Here is a 24,396-nt window from a genome sequence, read left to right as displayed (position 1 = left end):
GTACTGTAGGTACCCGGAGCTGGTGCTTCCCCTAACACAGTGTGACAGGAGCTCGGGCACTCACATGGAAGTGTCTCATACTGACAGTGCCATATGGAACTCTCTGTATGGTGTATCCCTCGCCCTGCATCCTCTGACAGCTGTCCCTAACCTCTGAACATATCCTGCCTCTCAAGGTCTAGCTGCAGCTAGGTGGAATTATTTTTGCAATGTCTTTTGTAATAAGGTTTCAGAGTAAATTTGTTAGTCTCTAAGGTGCCACAAGTACTCCTTTTCTTTTTGTAATAAGGTCATGGAAAAACAAAAAATTCAGCAGGTGATTAAAATCTCAAACCCATAGAGTAGTGTTTTCTGGGTGTTAGTACTGTGCATGGATGTCTGCTCAGTCAGCTGAGAATGGGAACAGGAGCCTTTTATCAGTTGGCTATTGTTTCAGATCTGAGCCCAGGTCCTTGATAGTATTAGGCACCTAACTCCCCCTGAAAGTAAGAGGAGTTAGGTGTGTAAATACCTTGGAGGATCTGGCCCTTGATCTCTCACTCCATGCTTAAGGGTAAGCAGGCTGGGGCAAAGACAGGGCATGCCTGCAAGGCTTTGTTGTGGGGGAGAGAAGCACTTCTGTAGCTGCTATGCATGGTACAGCATTCTAGGAATAACCAGAACCTGTTAGGCTCCAGCACTACAATCTGACACCTTTCACCAGCATTGCAAATTTGCTTGTGTGCAACCCCAATTCCCAAACTCAAAGATCAATTGGAAGCATCTTCTAGCATTTCCCTCCATCTATTCATAGCAACAGGATTTTCCCCTTCCAGTAAATTAAAAAGGAGCAAATTCATCTGTATTGCTCCTTTCATCTGCCACTAGCTTCTGCAGGGACTTGATCTTATACGATCAATGGAAATGAGGTTATATTTTTCATCATCTTTAACCACCACCAGCTATTCAGGCAAAATGTATAAAGCCAGCACTGAAGGCCATCAGATGCCCAAATTTGTCCACAAGAAACTCACTATTTCTTTGCATCTAGGCCTGTAGACTGCATTCTTCAGCTGGGGGTGATCATAATGCTAAAATACAGTGATGAGAGATTATCTCCTACCAGTTATTTAATGAAAGTTCAGGAGAGAGAATATAGATACCTGCTGATAAAATCTTGTGAGAAAGATGGCTGACTGCAGCATTAAGACTAGTGATTTCCCCCTCCAAACTGTTGGGGAAGGCAAAGCAGCTGGGCTTGCCTGCTACTGCTTGCACTATCTGAGATACTTGGCATCTCTGCACACAGTCTGGTAAATGCAGCAGGGTCACAGGCAGATGTTCAGATTAACTCAATACATCTCCTGCATCCATTGCAAATGCAGAGGAGGGAAACTGACAGCTGTTCTCATGAGAGTTCTCTGCAGTTGCATAACAGAGAATGGAAAGTGGGTTAGTCTGTTTTCCTTTGCTGTTCCATAAAATGAGAGATTGCTAAACATATCTCAAATATTATGCAATCAGCCAAAAAGAACCCCGTTTACCACTCACTGATCCCAGGTTTACTCTGAGCTGCTTTTAGTATTTAATTGTACTGAAGTCTGCATGAAAAGAATTTCCAGTCTGAGATACAGCTACAATCTGAAGAATTTAGCCAGTGGTCAGCTGTATCTCTTTAGCTAATTCCCCAGTTATCTCCTACTCCACCTGAAAAATATACTCCCACCAGCTGCATATTATTGCTTTGCTGATAGAACTGTAGGGGGGAAAGCAGATAAAATGCAGATTAAAGACTTTGTAGGTCTCACTACTTTAAAAGACCAGGTGCTTTTGCATCCAGGCTTAGAAGGGCTCATTATTACTGCAAGCAACACCTCAACTCTAGTTATGGGAGAGGAAGAAAGGAACCAATTAACTGGTTGATAGATTATCTCCTGTTTTGTGTGTGAGCAGATGAGGACAGCAGCAGGTTATAATGCAATCTTTTCTTCAGCAAACATGCTAGCAGCCCTACTCTACCTCCCATAGAGAAGTTAGTCTGGAGAAGGGTGAATGTTAGCTATATTTCTACCTTTTACAATAAGGTGCAGGGCCTAGTCTCCTTTACAGTATGTTCTGCAGAGAGGACCAGTGCTAGCAGTTCACATGGGCCTTAGCTCCAAGTGGTCATAGTTTTGGATTACTTAGGTGCAGGCCTCTTGCAGCTTGCCACCCTGAATCCTAATTGAGCCAACTTTGGGCATCTTTCTCTGCAGCTGTGTTGATAAGCACAGGGCAGGTAGACATTTCAGTTTAGAGGTTAGCAGTATAGTTTCCTCAGATGCTGGTGGCTTTGTGCAAGCAGAAAGGAAAAATCACAGTACAGGCTTAGCCACCTACAAAAAAAGCAGTCCACTCTGCCCCAGAAATCAAAAAAGTGGGTACACATTCATTTATGCAGCACCCAACCCCCTACCTTGTGGGTGTTTGTGTGTTGCAGCAAGGGTGGGGGATAAACCACACAATGTTCCTCCTCTGAAGAGCAGACAATTTTAGGTAAGTCAGGAACACCAGACCTGGTGGGAGAGGGAGAACAGTTAGTGATTACCCTAGAAGATCACTTTGTTAGAGGGCTCTGCAGCTGTGTAGATATTTGCAGTAGATCTGATTTTACTACCAAACAGAGATAGTTCAACCCTGAGGCCTCTTAACTAGGTGTAGTTAAGTCTGACTCTTTTGGGAAGGTCCATTTACTGGAGCCAGCAGCCACCCATCCTGATGGCCTTGCAGGCCCATACTCTGTGCTCAACAATCTACTACTACTTGACAAGTCCCTAAAGCTACACTGCTCTGGGTCCCATCAGCCCATGGCTCTGCTCTCCCTGTGAGAGGCCGAGGTCAAATAGCACGTAAAGGTTACCTGCACAGAATCCTGCATCCTTCACTTTTAAGGTATACAAATAGCCTCAAACGTTTAGCTCTAGAGCAGCAATACTCAGACCAAAGTGGCTCAAGAGCCAAATTAGCAATCATTGCCAAAAAGCCCCAGGAGTGTGAATTAATTGTTTCATTTACCATAGTTCCATATTTAAACAGTACAACATGGGAAAGCTTTAGTTTTTCTATGTTCACAGCCACATCAATGGCTTTGTGCCAATATAGGGAAAGCATCCTGAGCCGTTAATTAAATCAGTGTTTTAATATGTGCTGCAAAGAGCTGCAAGAGACAAATTAAAGAGCTACTCGCAGCTTCCAAGCTGCAGTTGGAGTATCAGGGCTCTACAGTTTGAGGTCTCAGAACAGGGCTTCCCTGACACTTGCTGGAGAACCAGGGGGATAGTGTTGTCAGGGAGGTTAGCCAAGCCAGCTGTGAGGGATTTTAAATCCAACTCAGAAGCAATGGGGGAACTGCCCCACTGTAGCTGGTTGGAAGTTTTGCTACAAGCTTTTCTCCCCCCAAAAAGAAAAATCCAACACTTGTGATTAAAAGTGGAAGCTTTTTATGGGAAAGCCAAAGACCCTTGAAACCCGTTTATTCCCCCCTGGTTTTTGCTTTTTCTAAAAAAAGTGAGAAATGGACAAGTGGAGGTTGTCTGGAAGGTCACTCAGACGCATTTCCCAAGCAGATCTCCCGGGAGAGGCCGCCCCCGCGGGCGGGGGGGGGGGGGTGCAGCAGTGTCCGGTGCAAAGCGTGAGTAACCCCGGGGCGGGTGCAAAGCGCTTCCCCTTCAGAAGCCGCCAAAGGGCCCCTTCCTCTTTGCGGCTGCCACAGCAAGAGCAAGAGCAAGAGCAAGAGCAAGAGCAAGAGCAAGAGCAAGAGCAAGAGCAAGAGCAAGAGCAAGAGCAAGAGCAAGAGCAAGAGCAAGAGCAAGAGCAAGAGCAAGAGCAAGAGCAAGAGCAAGAGCAAGAGCAAGAGCAAGAGCAAGAGCAAGAGCAAGAGCAAGAGCAAGAGCAAGAGCAAGAGCAAGAGCCGCCCCCCACCGCAGCCTCTGGGCTGCTCCCGCGTTCGAGCCGAGCCCGCCTGGGGGCGCGGCAGTCGCGGCTCTCGCGGTTTATATTCCCCGCCCCGCGGCAGCGGCCCAATCAGACGGGAGGGCTCGTTCACTCGCTCGGCGGCTGCGGACCAATCGAAGGCGGGGGGAAGAGCAAAACGTTCTGAATCGCTGTGTCCCACGCCGGAGCTCGTAGGCCCGCTCTGCGTGGTGCACTCTGGGAGTTGTAGTCCCGCCCGGGCCGCCTCGGACACGTTCATGGGTCTCGGAGTCCCGGAGGCGGGGGCGGGCGGACTCGTTTTCCCGTGGTGCCGCGCGCTGGCGGGCCGCGGATGAGGAGGTGGCAGGGGGTCTGTGACCGGGCGCTGGGTCCCCATGGCCGCCTCGTCCCCGTCGCTGGTGGCTGCGGTGCTGGCGCACTCGGGCCGGCTGGAGAAGGAGGATCTGGGCACTCGGATCGCCCGGCTCTCCCGCCGGGTGGAGGAGCTGAAGGTGGGGCCGGGAGGGTGTTGGGGGGGCAGAGGGGGATCCGGGGGGGCTGGGTGTGGGGGGACCCGGGGGGCAGAGGAGGGATCCAGGGGGGCTGAGTGTGGGGAGACCCGGGGGGGCAGAGGGGGACCCAGGGGGGCTGGGGGTGGCCCAGGGGGGCAGAGGAGGGATCCAGGGGGGCTGGGTGTGGGGGGACCTGGGGGGCAGAGGGGGACCCAGGGGGGCTGGGGGTGGCCCAGGGGGGTAGAGTGGGATCCAGGGGGGCTGGGTGTGGGGAGACCGGGGGGGCAGAGGGGGACCCAGGGGGGCTGGGGGTGGCCCAGGGGGGCAGAGGAGGGATCCAGGGGGGCTGGGTGTGGGGGGACCTGGGGGGCAGAGGGGGACCCAGGGGGGCTGGGGGTGGCCCAGGGGGGTAGAGTGGGATCCAGGGGGGCTGAGTGTGGGGAGACCCGGGGGGGCAGAGGGGGACCCAGGGGGGCTGGGGGTGGCCCAGGGGGGCAGAGGAGGGATCCAGGGGGGCTGGGTGTGGGGGGACCTGGGGGGCAGAGGGGGACCCAGGGGGGCTGGGGGTGGCCCAGGGGGGTAGAGTGGGATCCAGGGGGGCTGAGTGTGGGGAGACCCGGGGGGGCAGAGGGGGACCCAGGGGGGCTGGGGGTGGCCCGGGGGGGCAGAGGGGGGATCCAGGGGGGCTGGGTGTGGGGGACCTGGGGGGCAGAGGGGGACCCAGGGGGGCTGGGGGTGGCCCAGGGGGGTAGAGTGGGATCCAGGGGGGCTGAGTGTGGGGAGACCCGGGGGGGCAGAGGGGGATCCAGGGGTGCTGGTTGTGGGGAGACCCGGGGGGCAGAGGGGACTGGGGGGGAGACCCCGGGGGCAGAGGGGTATCCAGGGAGGCTGGGTGTGGGGGGAACCCCTGGGGGGGGCAGGAGCAATCTGGGGACTGGAGTATGGGGGGGACCCCAGTGTGTGTATGTGTCTGTTGATAGGGGCAGGGTATGGGGGCTGGGAAGGGGGGAGGAGAGAAGGGGACTCCAGGGGGAGGAGGCAGTGCTGGGGGTAGAGGATGATTGTGGGATCATGGGAGGGGGGAGTTGGGGAGTAAATTAAGGAGGGATAGAAAGGCTGTTGGGAGGGGCCCAGGGAAGGGAAGGGACAGGGTGTGAGCATGGTGGTGGTGACACTGGAGTGTCGGGGCACCAGGCATTGTGGGGAGTAACGCTGAGGGGCGGTGCATGAGGATCTGGATGGTGGGGTGCTTTTCCTGCCAATGTTTGCAGGCTGTAGTGATGGGGGATCTGTGCTTCTCCCACCTTGGCCTGTGAGACCTTCCCTTTGAGCTACTTGCCTTTGTCCCCCTAACTGCAAAATCATTCTGTCTATCTCAACAGTGTAGGGTTGCAGTGAGGGCTGCGATGGGGGTGGGAGGCTTTGGTCCTGTGGCCACGGCCTTGGGGTTTCTCTCTGTGGGTGTTTAGGGTTGCCAACCCTCCAGGATTGGAGTCTCCCAGAATCGGCATCAATCTCCTGGTGACTATTGAAAGAAATCTGGGAGCTTTTAATAGGATATTTTAAGAAAATGACATTACATCATGTTGGAAAAAAATATCTCCCAGAATAGCTTCAGTCAGAGTTGGCAACCCTATGGGTGTTTGTTTTTCTGATCCTGAGTCCATCCCTTCTACCTAGGGCGAAGTCTGCAACATGATTAACAAGAAGTATAACGAGTTCCTCCCGAGCATGCAGAGCGCTGAGGACTTGGTGTCACAAGTGGACAGTCTGTCCATCAACATCGACCTTCTGAAATCCAGGATCGAAAATGAGGTGACACAGCAGCAGTTTCACTTTATCTGTATCTAGCAGCTTTCATCCAAAGCAATACAACTCCACTCATGTGCAGCCATGAGCATGCTGCACAGGAAGGCAGGGGAGGGGGAAAGAAAGATCTTGGCTAAGGACTCCAGGATGAATCTCCACCTCTTATAAAGGGTGCCCTTGACTGAAACATACCAATTTATGATGTATCGGACCTGGGATATAAATAAAGGGCGGGCTGTAACTTATTCATTAATTATATTGCTGAATGGTTTTCCGTGGTGCTCATCACAGTAGTTTCAGAGCCCCTCATGTCTATTAATGCATTTATCCTCTAAGCCTCCCCGCATTGAGATAGGGAGGAATCAGTCTTATTTTGCTGATGGGGAAACTGAGGCACAAATAAGTGGAATGACTTGGCCAAGGTCACAGGGAGATTCTGTGCGGAGCTGGGAATTGAGCTCAGATTTTCTGTATATGATTGCAAGTCTGTCCTTCCCTAGCTTCCGTGGCAATTGATCTGCTTATATTTTTTGTGTGTGTCGTCCTTTCTATAGCCCTGGACTAATTCTTTTAGCTATCTTCTGCTTTGCCACTCTGGCTTTGAAATGTAAGTTAGAAAGGCTCTAATGCAGATGGTATATAAATCTGGATTTTTTCTTCGCAAAGGAGCATGATCAACCCAAAAATCATACAATGTGAAAATAACTTTTGCATCTGATACTAATTAAGCTATGTTAAAAGTGAAAGAATCTTAAACATCCACTTTACTTGTCTCTGTTTATTTGTTGCTGTATATTTAATTTATGTTTCTTAAGGTATACAGTAACAATGACATCAATTACACTTGTCTGTAGTCAATTTCAGCTTCGGGTTCCTAGTGCTGCAGTATTTAAGGTCCAAACAATGCAGGAGATTGTTTGTTTATTTAATGGTTTGGGGATCTTTTTTTTAAAAAAGGGAAACATATCTATTGATCTTGCATGCCTATGGAAACTTTTAAAATGTATAGTTAAACTGCACATTTGGCTAAATTCAAATTGACATTTATCTAATTTAAAATTAGAGAACTGTTAAAGTTACTCTGGAATCTTTTGACTTGACTAATTTTTTAAAAAAGATCTGCAATCTGAAAATGCCATGTTTTACTTTTTTTCAAAAATTCCCATATAATAATGCTTTTAAAAAAAATTTTATGAGTTTTTCTTCTCCTCTGCTGTTTAAAAGGGTCTTTCTAGTAAGGCTAAAACTGGCTGCTCATACAGAGAAATCAAATACATACAAATTGCTGTCAAATGCACTAGGTAAATACAATGGGGAAATAGAACCTTTTTTCCTTCTAATTTCTTTTAGTTATAATAACCTTAGGTGTTGGTTGTAACTTTGGGGGGTATGTACGTTTCAGGCAGCATGCTGGCATTGTCATGTCGGTGTTACTTTTGAAATAGAAATGGCTCTCATTGCCTTTGGTTACTGTAAGTGAACTGCTGAAGGCTTGAGCTCTGTGCTGCTGTTCTAGGTCCAGCAAGATCTGAATGTGGCCATTGCAGAATTTACTGAATTGAAGCAGCAGCTGGAGCGAGACTCGTTGGTTCTGAGTGTGCTGAAACAGCTTCAAGAGGTGAGGAAGGAGGCTGGGGAAATGGCTTCAGATTGCTGAGTGTTTCTGTATTTTTTTCTACTGACATCTTCCTAGATCACCATAGTGAATAAATAATCATGACTCTTCTATCTCTATTCATGTAATTATTTTAAAAAGTGCTCTGTAATCTTAGAGCTGAAACTTATTTGTGTGTGATTATAAAGTCACAGCAATGTAGGACTGGAGGGGACTTCAGTAGGTCTTCTCATCCAGTTCCCTGCACTGAGGCAGGACCAAGTATTATCTAGACCATCCCAGATAGGTGTTTGTCCAAACTTTTCTTAAAAACCTCCAGTGACAGATTCCACAATCTTCCTAGGTAATTTGCAAAAAAGAAAAGGAGAACTTGTGGCACCTTAGAGACTAACAAATTTATTTGAGCATAAGCTTTCGTGAGCTACAGCTCACTTCATCGGATGCAACTCATGAAAGCTTATGCTCAAATAAATTTGTTAGTCTCTAAGATGCCACAAGTACTCCTTTTCTTTTTTGTGAATACAGACTAACACGGCTGCTACTCTGATTCCTAGGTAATTTGTTCCAGTGCTTAACTACCTTTACAGTTAGGAACTTCTTCCTAATGCCTAACCTAAATCTCCCTTGCTTCAATTTAAGCCCATTGCTTCTTGTCCTGTCCCCCTCAGACTTCTCTTCTCCAGACTAACCAAACCCAGGGGTGGGTTTTTTTTCAATCTTTTCTCATTGATCATGGTTTATTGACCTTTAATGATTTTTTCTTGTTCTTCTCCAAATTGTCCACATCCTTCCTAAAGTGTAGTGTCCTGAACTGGACACAGTACTCCAGTTGAGGCCTTATCAGGGCTGAGTAGAGTGGAAGAATTACTTCTCGTGTCTTGCTTACAACACTCCTGCTAATACATCCCAGAATAACGTTCACTTTTTATTTGCAACAATGTTGACATGGTTGACTCATATTTCGTTTCTGATCCACTATAACCCCCACAGTACTCCCTTTCCACAGTACTCCTTCCTTGGCAGTAATATCCCATTTTGTATTTGTGTAACTGATTATTCCTTCCTGAGTGTAGTACCTTGTATTTGTTTTATTTAACTTATATTTAACTCTTTCAGTTTGATACAGCTATTAAAGACTATAGCACGGCATTACTGGAAAAGAAGTATGTTGCAGCAGCTTGCCATCTGGAAAAGGTAGTAACAAGCTTCTCAAGTATATGTAATTATATCTCTTATGAATATCATCAATAAATATCACATGATTCCCTTACGTTAGCACTCGCATGCCATCAGATCAATTTGCCTGGTGCCCGTGCTCTGTGCATAACTGTCGTCCTCTTATTGCTAGGCACGAAGTAGTCTGAAAATGCTAGAATCCCGCAAAGGCTTTGAGCTGAAGGTTCTGAAAGCACTAGGGATGGAGCTGACGGTGCAGACACAGAACATGCTCTATCACCTGGGAGAAGAGTGGCGGCAAATGGTTTTGTGGAAGCTTCCTCCGTCAAAAGGTGCTGAACATCTTAGTTTGGTTCAGTGACAGAAATGATCCGGGCTTGAAAACCTCTTCAGAGCTAGGAAGTTAGTTAACATAGGTGAGCTAAGATGGATTCAGCTAGCCCTTCCTGCCAGTGGCATATTCCTAAGTGAGAAGGATTGACTGGAGGCAGCGCTCTTTGAATTTCACATCATATGGGGGTGGTTTGGAGCTATCACAGGAAACTTGATACATTCAATGGCTCTTAAAATTTACTTGAATTGTTTCTTCTGGTGCATACAGCAGTATTTCCTAGTGAGTGACACAGAGAAGCCCGGAGAGTTCTCAGCTCCTTTCTCAGCCATGATGCAAAACCTGAGAGGTTGTAGGATTTCCCCATATTTTATGTGCTGCTCATCTGCTCCTGAGGAAATGAGCTTGGACAGTATTAGGTTGTGCGTTATTGAGAAACTGACTTGGCCCATTAGCTGGGTGAGGCTTCTGAAACCTTTCATCAAGATGAACATGCTTGCCCAGCATAGACTCGTTTGGCAGGTTACACCCCCTTTCTCCTGTTCCTTGGAGCCCGCTCTAGTCCCAGGGTGAGAAGGCAATGAAGGAATAACAAAGTGCTGTTTTGAATGAAAAAGTGTAGTTATGGTGAGGAATAAAATATAAAGGATGAGTTTCCTCTGACCTATTTATGGTAGAAATTGGGCTTAGTTTGCCAGATTGTTGCAAAGGTAATTGAAATGGAAAACTGCTGGTAATTGAAACTATGTCTGAAGTGATACTGATTCTTTAATACCTGTGGGGTGTTACAGCTTCCTCCCGTGCCATGTAAGAATACCCTATCCATATCCACAAGTTAGCGTCTCTGTTCAGAGCGAGCTGTGCGGGTGCAGCATGTCTGATGCACATGGATTTTTCCAATTCAGTTTTCTGAGGAAGTTCTCATCCTAGGAGACACACTTCAATTAGATCTTTCAAGTGACTTCAGTTTCATTTTCTTGTATATAACTGTAGCTCCTTGAGCATGTCAGGAAATCCAGATTGCTTTAGTTCAGCCTTACAAATTCATCATGAAAACTTGCCAGTCCAGGCATTGAAATAGGCTCACCCACTCTTACTATGACGATTATGAACACACTAATGATATTTGATTTCAGGTGAGTAGAATTTTGCCAAGCTGCTTTAGATAGTTAGGAAGAGGGTAAGCAACTGACACATAGCCAGTGCCCAAATGTATGTATCTTAGTACCCCCTTAATACCACAGAAATTCCTCATTTAAAAAAAACAAACTTATGCCTCAGTTGAGTTTATATTGGAGGAGGAAAAGTCATTATGGCCAAAATGTTCTTTACATCTTAAATTTGCATAGAAATTGAAATGGGGAAGTTGCAGCAAGACCTGTATAAAAGACCAACACAAGCAGTTTGCAATATGCTGCTATTCAGGAGATAATGATTCCGGTCCCAACTCCCGAGGCCGGCAAGGGCTGATCATTATATGGGGACCAGGAGCGGGACACTGGATCCCAGCCACTCTTGAGATCTCCCTGACTTGTGGTCAGGGAAATGAGGTAAATAAAGGAGATCTCAATATTTTGTTTTAGCGCTCATCCAAGAAGTCCTGTAGACTGTCAGCTCCTCTCTAGCCCAGTTCACATTGTAATGGAGATGGTTATGCTCTCTCTTAGAAATCAGCAGTGCAGAGACGGTGATGCAGATGGAGTTGCATTTATGCACTATGCCATTGAAGGAAGATCAGATCGCTGGACCACCTGTTGCTTCTGTGCTCCAGGCATTTGCTGTCCTTGGAGAACTGCACACCAGGCTTAAACTTTTTGGTAAGACAGGCCTTTGTGTCCCATTAAAATGAGCTGTAGAGAGACCTGCTGTTAAATAGTGAATTTGTTTCAAGAATCTGCCAGCATGGGACTGGTTCCATTGTCAGTGCAAAATAAGGAACAGAATGTGGGAAGAGGGAGGCATTTTGTTAATGGCCTAGCCCTTGGTCAGATAATTCAACCCTTTCCTTGTTACACTTTCCTTGTTACACTTTCCTCTTCCCATGACTCCTATTAATGTGCAACTGCCCTGAATTATTTATCCCTCCCTGTCAACTTGTTTTATTACTTCATTTTGATCTGTGGTTTTGTGACTCGATGGGCTCATGTTTAAAACTATTTTCTGGTTGTAGTCCCCTCCCTGGAACAGAGCCAGGCGTTAATTTCAGGCTGTTGCAGGTGATTATAATCACAGGTTGTAGTAAAGCAATTAGCGAGCTCTGCCAGTTGCCAGCATACAGTTTCACATGGCTGGTTTTGTAAATAGTTTATCAATTGATTTATAAAATCATAGGCTCTATGTCTGAGTCCCCAGGTGTATTTATATGAATAAACATGCTTAAACCAAACATTCTGCCTCAAGAACACTCCTAATTTTACAGCTACCCCAGGGGAAAGTTCCTCGTCCTGAATTTGAGCAATCCTAAAACTGAGGTGCTCGTCATAGCTAGTCCCTCTTAGGCACTACTGGAGCAAACAGCCTACTTGGCTGCATATGGATGCTGAAGATTATCTTTCTCTCCCTTTGTCAGGCCAATTACTGCTGAAGTACATCCTCAAGCCACTGATTTCTTATCCCTCCCTTCGGCCTCTGCTGGAGGAGCAGCCTGACACAGTCGTCTTGCACTTTGAGTCTGCAGAGCCTAATCTGGAGCATCCATCCCCAACAGAGGTTTTTGGCAAGATCTTGCTGGTGCTTGAAGTTCTTCACACACACTTGTTGAGTAGGTAGTTCGTCCCCTGAAATTAGTGTGCGATGCTGCTCTCCACAGCTGGCTCGTCTGGCTGTTTTGGAGGCCACTTGGAACGTTTAGCAGGAAAGCAGCACTGGTTTATGCCAGGGCGCCACTGCTCCCTGTAATACTACTGTGGCAGTGCCTGGGATGTTCTGCTATAGCTCAGTGAGGCTTTGCAATGCTTGGGCAGCTTTGAACACTGCAAAACTGCACTTGGTTCCCTCTCCTTTGGGACCCTTTAATTTATCCAGCTTCCTCCTGGTTGCTCTGCAGACCGTCTTACCTCCTCTTTTCATGAGAAGTGTGTGGGGTATGGGGAGGGCATTGATACTACCAGAAGATGGGAATTCCTGAGCGAGGAGTCATTTCTTGAAGACTAGTTTAATTTCCTGGTCTCTTTGAGGGAGCAGCCAGCAGCATTGAAATGAGAAAGTGGGGTTTGAGTGACAGCATCTGCAGTGACTCTGAGCATTCAGGAGAAACCAATACCATGAAAATGAAGAACAAAGAATATTTAGCTTGTAGAGGATCTAAGAAATGCTTTATTTCTCTGTAGAAAGAGTTGTTCTCAGATGACCAGTATTACTAGATCATTGCTTTGTGAGAAGCTCTGGGGAACTTGAGGAAAAAAGCTTGAAATGCATGATACAATCTATGCAAAATTCTGTATAGGACTAGTCATGGTAGAGGATCTCTTCACAAAGAGTGAATGGGGCACATTCCAGGCACTGAGCAAACTCACTGGGAACACAGGTTCAGTCTACATTTAAAATCTGTTAGTGACTCAGGAGGCAGGGAATTCCTGTACATGGCCCGAGACCAGAGAACATCAGATGAAATGGAACCATTGACAGTTCCTGTTCTGAGCTCTCAGTGGGGTGTGAAAGGGGTCGAGAGGTCTGCCCCCTGGACCGTATTTAAAAACCCATTTATATTCTTTCTTTTGAATCCAGGTGTGTCTCTCGATGAGTGTGGGGAAAATGACAAGGACTCCAAAGTGGTATTGGCAGAGATGCTGGGTGACATGGTTTGGGAGGAGGTATCTGGCTGCCTCATTCAGGAATGTCTGGTGTACTCGATTCCAGCAAACAGCAGCAAACTAGAGCAGTACGTCGAGGTAGGACTCAAAACATTTAAAATCCATGCAACGTAAAGCCTGGAAAGGCAGATTCTGCAATAACTGGAATTGTCTCTGATCTTCATCCTCTGCTACAATAGGAACTTTCAAAGTCAGTCTCTGCCTTAAGCAGTGTCTCATATTCCTGCAGTAGCAATAATGGTGCAATGTTTTTTACTACGTATTTTGCTCTCTTCTGTATCTTAGCATAAAAATCAATCAGATGCATTTAAAGATAGCACTGAGTCTGAACAGCAGCTCGAACTAGCTTAAGACTTCTTGCTTTTAAACAAGCTGCAATCACCACAAACACTCTCGTAATAAAGAAGAGAGGGTGGCAGTGAGGGCCGGGACTTACTCCCTCCGTCATCCAAACTAGACCAGATCTGGTGACTTGCAGGGCAGGCTGCTGAGGGCATTCTTCCTAGATTGTGAGGAAGATTGGTAGCTGGCTGACAGGCCAAGTTCCTGTGGAACTGATTTCAGTGCTGCTGAAATTTAATTGAATTGTGTTTACTGTATGATTAATTGTGTTACAGCTCTTAAAGCCTGGGCAAGGGGCTTTATTATTTTAAACCTAAATAAATAAAATAGAACTTAGTCCCAGTTCACAAATGGTATTTAGTGCCTAACTCCTGTAGAAATCAACGGGAGTTAGGCACCTAAATACCTTAGCGGTTCTGGGCCCTAGTGCTGGTGAAAGGTGCCAGACTGACACCTGGAGTCTGGAGTCTTTTTCCCAGAAGAGCAGGTTGCAGCAAAGCTTCTCCCATGCCGCTTTTCTGCAGGGAGCCCCTCTCTTTTCAGTTTCATTCACTCCTTGGCACTGTGGTTGAGATTGCCAACACAGGGCGGACAGTTAGTGTCCACTGTACTATTTTTGTTCTGGACACATGTTCATGGGCCCTCAACTGAAACAGACACATCTCACAAGGGCCACCACAGGGCTGTCAGGTGGTCACAGTTTGGGGTTATTACTGACTGGAACCAGATTCAAAGCTGTAACCTAGAGCGTTTCCTACCTTTGTACTTCCTTTGCACCCACTCTGTGCCTTCTGTTGAAGAATGTCTGGAGAATGTCTAGCTGCTTTTGATCCTGCCTCTTGGTTATTACAACTCACAATCCATAAGGGTGTGGAAATGGTTTGTGTTTAACTCTCTTCTCAGGTGATTAACTCCACAGAGGAATTTGAAAAAAGCTTGAAGAACATGGGGTTTTTAAAAGGAGATGCCACGGACTTACTGAAATATGCCCGCAATGTCAATTCCCACTTCGCTAACAAAAAATGCCAGGATGTGATCGTGGCAGCCAGAAAGTTGATGACCTCAGAAATACACAACACTGTAAAGGTGCTAGAGATCACAATTTACAATGCGTATTTGTAAGAAACCATCTAGCTGTTGAAGGGGAACAGCTTAAAAACACTGAGTCTGGTTTTTATAGAGGATTGGCTTGTTTTTGTTATTTGTGTGAACTCTGCAGGAAATGGTTGCTCCTTAAAGCTTTGGATAGCCCTCAAATGCATCTTCTATAGAGCTGATATTCTAACTAACAAGCTGAATATGATTTTTTAAATAATGGAATGAAGCCTTCCTCAGAACGAGATAGCTGGTTTTACGCATTTTTCTGAGGATCATTACAGCTAATAGAAATGTAAAGAGAAAAGATCCATTAGATGGTGCTTAAGAATGAGATAGTTGGCTACTATGCATCGCACATTCAGCTGTTATCATGCCATATACATTTGTAAGCCTCTTAGACTAGTTCCAGTGGAGTCCCGAGGAATTCACAGCCTAGTGTGCATGTTAGTCTCTAAGGTGCCACAAGTATTCCTGTTCTTTTTGCACATAGGGTCTGTGTAATTCACTGTTAAACTGCCTTATGCTGTCTCCGTTCTATGGGAACTAAGTTGTGATGTGTGCCTCTTGTTTTCTTCTTAGATCACACCTGATTCCTTGGTAGCGATACCAAAACTGCCTGACCCTGGGGCAGGTGATAATTTAAAAATGCAAAAAGCCTCCAAAATGTTGCACAACAAGCTGATAAATTTGGAGAATGAGACCAAACTGAGTCAGCACACGTTCTCTCTGCCTACCTGCCACATCAGTGTATCTGTGGAGAAATTGATGGAGTTGGCTTATCAGACCCTGTTGGAGGCTACAACCAGCACAGATCAGTGGTAAGAATTCTGAATTGGTGGGTAGAGCCCAAGGAAATCTCTTGGTATCAGGACACCTGATTACAGGCACCAATACTAGAAAGGGCAATTCACATAAAAATGTGAAAATGTAATTCACATAAAAATAGTCAAGGTGAAATTGTTAATGAAAGCTGCTGATTTGCCAGTTGGAGACTGAATCCCTGGATTAATCCAGCAAACAGGAACAGCTGCCATGCGGCCTTCCTTGCAGTGCCCTGGTGGCACAACATCTAGAGGTGATGGCCTCTAAGGGTGTGTTGAGATGGGCTTTATTTAGCTAACATGGTAATTGACACATGGTAAAATGCTAGTGTGGACAATGCAGTTTGTAGTTTTCAATCATATTAGCAGATCAGGATAAAAAACAGTGCCTTGTCCATGCTAAAATCTTACCATGTGTTAGCTGACAATTGGTGAAAAGCACTTTTTTCCCAGCCAAAACAAGGTGTTAGAGTGTCATTGCAGGTGAGGGTGAGCTGCCTGTTTTCCTACCACATCATCACCGAGTGAAAGCAAAGAACCTGAGTTGTGCATTTGGCAGGGATTTCGAGGAGCCAAGTTTCCAAGGCTGTATTTGTCTGGCCTGATAACTGGAGACTGTGGCTCTGGTTGGGGAGAGAGGATTGCGTACAGAGTGCCCACCATTCTGCAACAGCAGAGTGTTAATTTTTCAGGCGTGTGTGTGTGTGTGTGTGTGTGTGTGTGTGTGTGTTCAGAGGGGAAATGCTGTCTCCCTGGTTAAAGATGGATTTCAGAAGTCTCATTCCTGACATGTGGTCTGTGGTTCTGGAGCTGGCCTCTATCTTGTAGGTCTTCCTTGGGTAGCATTGCAAAACTCTCAGGAGTGCAAGCAATGCCAGCTGCTCAGCCTCAATGTGACAGGCTTACCAGAGAGCTTGGGAGAAGCCTTGGTAAGATTTCCAGGATGCTGGCTGTGGCTTACAGACTGTATTTGCTTTCAGAACAGGTCTTTAAAAGCCTGTGCTCTGGGGGGTAGATTGCACACTGCCTAGCACATTGGTCCATGAAGGGGGGCTCCTATTCGCGACCATAACACAAATATTTGATAGTAATAATAGTTGCTATTCACAAAAATGTGTGCCCCTCGATATTCCCTATGCTGTGATTATTATCCTCTTCCTGTAGGAAATGTTAGTGGAGGTTCTTTTTCCCCTACCCTTGAGGAAGAAAACACGTGGCAAATGGGTGCAGTCCCAGAATGAGCAATGCTTTTAGCAGTGTTTGTGCCCTTTGCAATGCGCATTGTGGAGAGAGTGGCATTCATTGGAGCTTAGCACATGAATATAGAGGCCACTGCAGATGCAGCAGGACACCATGGTGAATGAGACTGGAGCCCCAAAGTTTTTGGTGACTGCTCTTGAAATTAAATATGCAGCTAGGTCTCCAAGTGGAGGCAGAGCTAGTGAGGTCCAAGGGTTTACCATATCTGCCTTGACCAAACATCTCAGTCATCTCCTCTTTGCAGCCTCAGGTGCGATTTTCGGAAGTGTCTCTGGGTGTGTCTACACTGGAGCTCAGAGTGTGATTTCCAGTGCAAGGAGGCAGTCTGGCTTGAGTTCTGATCGAGCTAGTGCGCTAAAAAGAGCAGGGTAGCCACAGTGGGACAGGCAAGCTGCCCGAGCACGAACCCAGAGTTTCATATGGGAACAGCTAGCCCATCCTGTCATTTGTGGCTGCACTGCTATTTTTAGCATGCTGGCTTGATCAGCGACAGCCCAGATGTGTCTCTCCAAGCTGGGAATTACACCTCGAGCACAACGCCCAATTGCCTTCCAGTGGAAACTTGTGCTGCTAAGTTACTTAGGCACCTCTGAAAATCATCCCTTAGCCTCTGCTGGTTATATTTGATGTCAGGGTCCAAAACACAGCCATTGAATTCTTTCTCCTTTCAGCACTGGATTAAGAATGTGCCGCTTGCTGCATGCATTAGTTCCAACTGGAAGATTTCAGAGTAGCAGCCGTGTTAGTTTGTATTCGCAAAAAGAAAAGGAGTACTTGTGGCACCTTAGAGACTAACAAATTTATTTGAGCATAAGCTTTCGTGAGCTACAGCTCACTTCATCATTAACATGAACTTTATTTGCCTTGCAGTTGTATACAGCTCTTTTACTCGGTGCGAAATATCTTCCATTTGTTCTATGACGTCGTGCCAATTTACCACAAGTAAGTGTGTGAGTGTTACTCAGGGGCCTGCTTTGGGGGGAGGCAGAGCCAAGCTATTTATATATAATACTCCTAGGTTTCAGAGTAGCAGCCGTGTTAGTCTGTATTCGCAAAAAGAAAAGGAGTACTTGTGGCACCTTAGAGACTAACAAATTTATTAGAGCATAAGCTTTCGTGAGCTACAGCTCACATGAAGTGAGCTGTAGCTCACGAAAGCTTATGCTCTAATAAATTTGTTAGTCTCTAAGGTGCCACAAGTACTCCTTTTCTTTTTGATAATACTCCTACTGGCTCGTGTGCTTGTCCTGGGTGATCTTTGGTTTGGCGGACGAATACTCCCTTCTCCTTTGGGAAAAACAGCACTCCATCTCTTTTAAAACCCCCTCATATAATAATAATACATAGCTTTTATATAGGGTTTTTCATTAATAGGGCCACTTAACTACGCCACTCAGGGGTGTGGACTTTTCACACACCCCTCCCCCCCCGCAAACATCATAGCTATGCCAAGACCAGGCCTACAAAGGAGATGATGTTGTGCTACCCTCTCAACATGTAATTTCCATGGTGTGTGAGAGTCAAGAGGCCACATGCTTTTATTCTCACCAACTGTCCCCATGATGCATGTTACTTTTGATTAGTTAGCAGCAGCATTGATCTAAGAGTGGAGGTAGCCTCTGGCCTATTGAGTGTCTGACCTCTTGAGCATTTCTGAAGTATAGAACAATATCAGGATATTTATTTTATTTTTAGAGGCCCAGATCTGATTTTTAAAATGTCTCTTTATTTCTTCCCTTTTCTTCCTCCTCCTTCCTTGGGTAGAGAGAACCTTCAGAAACTACCCCAGCTGGCTGCCATTCATCACAACAACTGTATGTACATTGCCCACCACTTGCTGACCTTGGGGCATCAGTTCCGATATCGCCTTACCAACATACTGTATGATGGAGCAGCTACTTTCGTAGATCTGGTACCTGGCTTTAGGAGACTTGGTAATTTTACCTTTGAAACTGAAACAAACTGACTAGCATCTCATCCCAGTATTTGTAATTGAGTGATTTATAATTTAAATGTGACTTGGTGGTAAAAAAAAATGGACTGGGAATTAGGAATCCTGGCACTGTGTGACCCTCAGCAAGTCACTTAACTTCTTTGTCCCTCATTTTTGTTAACTGTGTAATGGGGCAGTGCCTCAATGGGAGAGGGGGGCTATCTCTGAGGCTTAATTAAGCTTTATAGAGCATTAGAAGAAAGGTGCTACAGAAGTGCTGAGTATGATTTATATTACACAAGTAATATTGGTCATAACATGGTTTATTCTACATCAATATCCAATGTAATCTGTTAGTCCTATTTGATTTCAGTTGGAGTTTGCGTACCCAAGTTTACATTTTCAGTTCCCTGTCAACAAGGAAGTTGCTGTGCCAGAGTATGTCTTTGCCAACTTTCAGATAGCATTTGAGGTATAACAGAGGAATTCCCAGAATGCAGAATCCTAACATTTGGTCTGTGGCCATTCCGGTAATGCCAAGGGACGGTCTCCTGTTCTGCCCTGGCTTGATTAGAGCAGCCTTCTTCTTTGGCTACTGGTGATATGAATCCTTGTTCTGAGATTACATATTATACCCCCTGCATTTGATGAGAAGGCTGTTCTGTCTGGTAGAGCCCTCTGCCACTTCACAAGGTGGCAAGATAGCCTCTGATTGTCCCTTTCTGTATAATGGTGCACAGTTCCAAGAATGACTTTTTTTGTACAGTCAGACACCAAGCTCATATGGACACTCTGGAACCTGCTGTCCTCTGTTCTGAACATTTGCTAGATTGTTGTAAGAAGCCAAAGAAACAAAACGCAGAAAAAACTTTCAATGTATTGATCTGACAAAAGCAGGGAATCGATAGTTAATGCTGCTGCTCAGATTTTCAAGTTGTTTATTTTATCTTGCATTGTAGGAATCAGAATTGTGTGAGATCTCACATACTGTGGGTGCGTGGGTTATGGGTGCAATTTCATCTTCCTTGGCTGTGTGACGGACAATGTATGCCTCGCAGAATGGTACCATCTGGCTGTTCTGTGAAACTGGAAAAGGCAAATGTATTAGTCTTGTAAAAATTGATCCTAATTTTATGGCAGATTTATGATTCCAGTGTTGAATGTTTCGGAATAGGCAAATCAGATTTAATGCGGATATCATCTGAGGCTGTGGAATAAATGACTTCTTCCTTCTGTCATTTGCTTCTCCAGGGATGGAGTGTTTTCTGGCCCAGATGCGTGTGCAGAAAGGAGAGCTCCTGGAGAGATTGTCAAGTGCAAGGAATTTTTCCAATATGGACAATGAGGAAAACTATTCTGCAGCAAACAAAGCAGCAAGGCAGGTGAGTGATGCCAGCCAAAGGGCTGTACAGACCCGAGTGTAATGTGTCTGTGTGGTTTTCCCCTTTTAGTAGCAGTAAGAATTCTTAGCACAGATGTAATGCTTGGTGTTCAAATACAGTGGAATTGAAATAACTTTTTTTTTTCTTTTTTTGATACGGGTTTTTTCTTCTCCCTGCTTTCTTTCCCTTTTACAAAAGCTGAAAAATGTTCGTTTTGATTCCATTCACTTCAACTCAACATGAAAGGTGTTTTTTTTTTTTTATTTGAATTGCTTTCTCAAAAAGTTAGAAGATTTTGGTAAAATTTTCATTTTGTTTGAAATTTTTCAGGGAAAAGAGCTTTTTTGAGGGGGGGGAACCACTTCTAGATCCAAGCTTAAAAATACTAGTTTTTTTCTTAATATGATGATACCTTATTGCCTTCTTCTGCTTTTGAAAGCTAGTTTATAACCGTGTAATTGCCTTATCATCTTTAGTGTCTATCTGTGTTTATGATTCTGGATAAGATGGAGTTGTTATCTTTCAGGTACTGCACCAGCTAAAGAGACTTGGCAAAGTATGGCAAGATGTGCTTCCGGTCAACATCTACTGCAAGGCCATGGGGACCTTACTGAACACAGCACTTAGTGAGATCATTAATAGAATCACTGCCCTAGAGGTAAGGGGTGATTGTATGTGCTCTACATACCAAGGATCAAATGTAGTTCTAAATAAGCACTTGTTTACATTACAGATGAGCTTTCAAGAACCAGCTTTCAGGGCCACTCTTGACTTTCACTGATATCTAGGATCCAGTGCAATAGAAATATTTCAAGCTTCCATCACCCAGAACCAACTGAGACCACGCACACAAACAGGGTGAAATCCTGGCACCATTGAAGTCAATGGAAAAGCTCCTACTCACTTTAGTGGAGTAGCTGGATTTCACCTTTTAGTGTTGAATTGAGTGGGTAGTGCACCCTAGGACTTCGCAAAGTGTAGTAGGATGATGGACTTTGTAATGTGTTTGCAAAGTTTCAGAGGTGGTTTATCTGAGTATTGCTTAGAGCACATTTAGTCATTTTGAAATTTCCTGCAAACCAGGGAAACTGAAAAGTTTTGTTTCAGAAACATCAAAAACACAAGGATTCCAAAATGAAATATATTTCTGGGACCTCCAGCAGCTGGTCAGTGAAATGGACATAAATCATGTCCGTTTCACTGCTGCCCGCTACTGAATAGCAACTGTTAATCTGATATGAATCCCAGGATCTGCTGGCTCTGGGGACCCCAGGGCTTCCAAACTCCCAAGCCAGCTGGCTCTCCAGGCTGCCCAACTCATGCAGGCTGGGGAGCCAGCTGACCTGGTAGTCCTGCTCAGTGGCAGGGAGCCTGGAAGCCCTGAGAGCCCCAGCTCCCTGCTGCAGTGGTCGGGGGCCATACATTAATCTATTTTCATCCTATCTAGGCACTATATACTGAAATGAGTGCATGATCTCAATCCCAGATTTTGCTCTGTTTAAATAATCTGATTGTTTCTACCTCTTTCTCTCTTGTATTTCCCTATTCTATGTCTCTTAAGCGATTGGCAGGTTATACTGGGACAGGTAGTAAAATGAGCATATTAAATTGTTTAAAGGAAATACCATTTCATACCAAATGACTGAAATGCGTTTATCCATCTGATCCAATTGTGATCTGTACACAAGTATACCTGCAGAGAATTAGACCGATAATGCATCTCTTCTTTGTATGAGTTTCTTTACAGGAAGATTGCTATGACTGTGTCTGCTAATATTTATTAGGCTGGCATAGTCTGAACGATTTCCCTATAAAGTGTTCAAGCCTTTATAATAATGTTCCTTGCTTCTCAGTAAGATGTTCTGCATTCTGTTAAGACGTATGTGCTCTTTGAAGCAGACACAGATACTGTGCTGAGCGGATGCCAAGAACTTGTTGAAATGCGCACATTCATAAATAAGTTCTTTTGGCCTAGGAAGAATGGCAGATAGGAAGCTGAAGAAACCTAAAAAGAAAAGGAGTACTTGTGGCACCTTAAAGACTAACAAATTTATTAGAGCATAAGCTTTCGTGAGCTACAGCTCACTTCATCGGATGCATTGATGAAGTGAGCTGTAGCTCACAAAAGCTTATGCTCTAATAAATTTGTTAGTCTCTAAAGTGCCACAAGTACTCCTTTTCTTTTTGCTAATACAGACTAACACGGCTGCTACTCTGAAACCTGAAGAAACCTAGTGTCTCATGTGGTATGTTAAGGATGGTTCAGATCACTGATTTATCTTCACAAAGCTTTCTGGTCTTTTCATGTCACTTTCTGCTCTGAGCACCAGAAAATGCTTAATTGTTCCTTTGAACAGTGCTCCCCGTTTGTGCGATTCCAGGATATCTCTGCTGAGGACGCCAACAGATTGCACTCCCTGTGCAGGATCATGCTGGAAGAAGGACCTCTGGTGTTCACTCCATTACTGGAAGAGAACAAAAATAAGAAATACCAAGAGGAGGTTCCAGTCTATGTGCAGAAATGGATGATGTTCAAAGAGCTGATAATTATCCTGCAGGCCAATCTCCAAGAAATAGTAGATCGGTAGATGTCTCCTTTCTTCTAATACCCACAGGAATTCTTTCACAGTGTATGGAGTTGATGGATAATGCCATCAAACTTGCAGTGTTCTCAATTCAAGGAACGCTGTCTGCTTGAAATCGAGTTAGTTTTGGATATTGCACCTGCCTATAGTCCCCCCTTTTTCTTTTTTGTGATTTTTGTGCATTTTCCCTGTTTCTTTGCGAAAGAGCAACCCAAATGGGAAAATGATGGACTGTGCAGGGCAGGAGTGAAAGTGACTATCCACAAAATGCTGCCCAATGCCCAAAGAAAAGTGTAAAACCTGACCAATATGTTTCTTTCTATTCTCTCATAAATCAGTGTAACCTTAGGCCTGCCTTGTGTATCTCATTGCAGCCACCTTGGCACTCTGTCCATCACTTTTGATGTTATCTGTGCCTACTTGCTGTTTACTGCAGTTGTACCAAAGAGGCAGGCTTTCCTGTGTGGCCAGTTTGAATTTTAAAATGCCGTGGCTTGCTCCTTTAGACTGGCGTGGGAGATTCGCATGGATTTTACTTGAGGGTTGGGACCAAATACCTCTGAGTGCAACACTAACTGGCAGTAGATGTCTGGAACCAGACAGTCCCCATCTACAGTTGCGCTACAAGCACCTTTGAGGGGTGTGGATTGCCTACTGTCTTCAGCAGCCTTCACTTTGAGGCCCAAAGTGTTTGGAGAGCAAAGAGGAAAATCAACTTCTCCCCTGTATCAAAGAGCTCTGCCACAGCCTGTACTGTGAGCTACTTACAGCTGCTGTCAAAACAACTGGAGATATTTCTGAATGCTCTGTTTCCACCCCAGTCTTGCAGTCCCAAGAGATGCTCACTTTGTTGGACCCAGTAAATACAGGCAGAGCAGGCTGTAAGTTTATTCTGAGCTAGATGCAAAGTAGAGAGAGCCCTGTCCATAGTGAAAATCCCCAGGAGCAGGTCCTGCTGTTACCTCAGTTGCTTTATAAATGTGACCGTTTTAATATTGGACACGTGGTTAGCGGGTCAGTAATAAGATACATTTGAAGCTGTTGGAGCAGGCGGTGGTTCTTTACCCTAGAATTAGTTGTAACAATACCCAAACTTCATATCACTGGAATGAGAGGAAGTTATGCAGGCTAGAACTGTTCTTGTAAACTAAGCATAGTTGAAATATTCAGGAGTGTAGGACTGGTTGTGGGGAGCAAGATCCAGAGTACTGCACTGATTTCATTAAAGGGGTCAGAAGGGCTTCTGTAGAAATATATATTGGTATTAAAACCTGTAGTTGTACAGCTCAGTAAAACGATTACCTTTTCCTCTCTTCCAGATGGGTGGATGGCAAAGGGCCCCTTGCAGCCGAATTCTCCCCCACTGAGGTAAAGAGTTTAATCCGAGCCTTGTTCCAGAACACTGAGAGGAGAGCAGCGGCCCTTGCGAAAATTAAATAGTCTTGTGTTTACTCCTGTACAATAGATCTTTTCCTGGAAAAGCAACAGTGAATCAGGTTTCAAATTGTTATTTGGATTTAACCCTTTTTATACCGATGTCTAATAAGTTTAGCTTTATGAAAGCACTTCCTGGAGGCCTGACCAATGGGAAAGAAACTTCACCCCTCTCAGCATCTATAAAATAAATGTAGCAACTTAATGCAGCTTGGCCTCCAAAAGCAAAGGAGAGTAACTCTTTGGCACTAGCTGTTGCTACTTCGTCTACTACCCAGAGAGAGTGGTGTGCGGTAAAACTCTGGCTCCTGACATGTAGTCTACCAGCCTGCACCCATTTCGAGCAGTAAGGGGTA

The 24,396-nt window shown here is 45.3% G+C and overlaps 1 protein-coding gene across 2 annotated transcripts; it reads left to right on the top strand.

Annotated features, from left to right (window-relative positions):
* Positions 1-4,119: 4,119 nt before the first annotated feature.
* ZW10 (zw10 kinetochore protein) lies at positions 4,120-24,116 on the top strand. 2 transcript variants are annotated; one of them, XM_038380697.2, is made up of 16 exons: positions 4,120-4,442; positions 6,123-6,257; positions 7,768-7,869; positions 8,983-9,060; positions 9,215-9,374; positions 11,041-11,190; positions 11,943-12,134; positions 13,100-13,263; positions 14,431-14,613; positions 15,205-15,443; positions 17,577-17,648; positions 18,471-18,640; positions 19,891-20,021; positions 20,548-20,679; positions 22,403-22,605; positions 23,926-24,116. In XM_038380697.2, exons 1-16 carry the CDS (start codon positions 4,326-4,328, stop codon positions 24,044-24,046), a joined length of 2,349 nt encoding a protein of 782 aa, XP_038236625.1. In that variant the 5' UTR covers positions 4,120-4,325; the 3' UTR covers positions 24,047-24,116. The 2 variants fall into 2 exon arrangements, with proteins under 2 accessions (XP_038236625.1, XP_038236626.1); XM_038380698.2 differs by lacking the exon at positions 22,403-22,605 and having other exon boundaries at positions 4,231-4,442.
* The last annotated feature ends 280 nt before the right edge of the window (positions 24,117-24,396 follow it).

Source organism: Dermochelys coriacea, chromosome 22 (assembly GCF_009764565.3).
Source record: "Dermochelys coriacea isolate rDerCor1 chromosome 22, rDerCor1.pri.v4, whole genome shotgun sequence".
NCBI classification, from domain to species: domain Eukaryota; kingdom Metazoa; phylum Chordata; order Testudines; family Dermochelyidae; genus Dermochelys; species Dermochelys coriacea.
The sequence above is the reverse complement of the archived record's forward strand: the minus strand, read 5'-3'. Positions and strand labels throughout refer to the sequence as shown.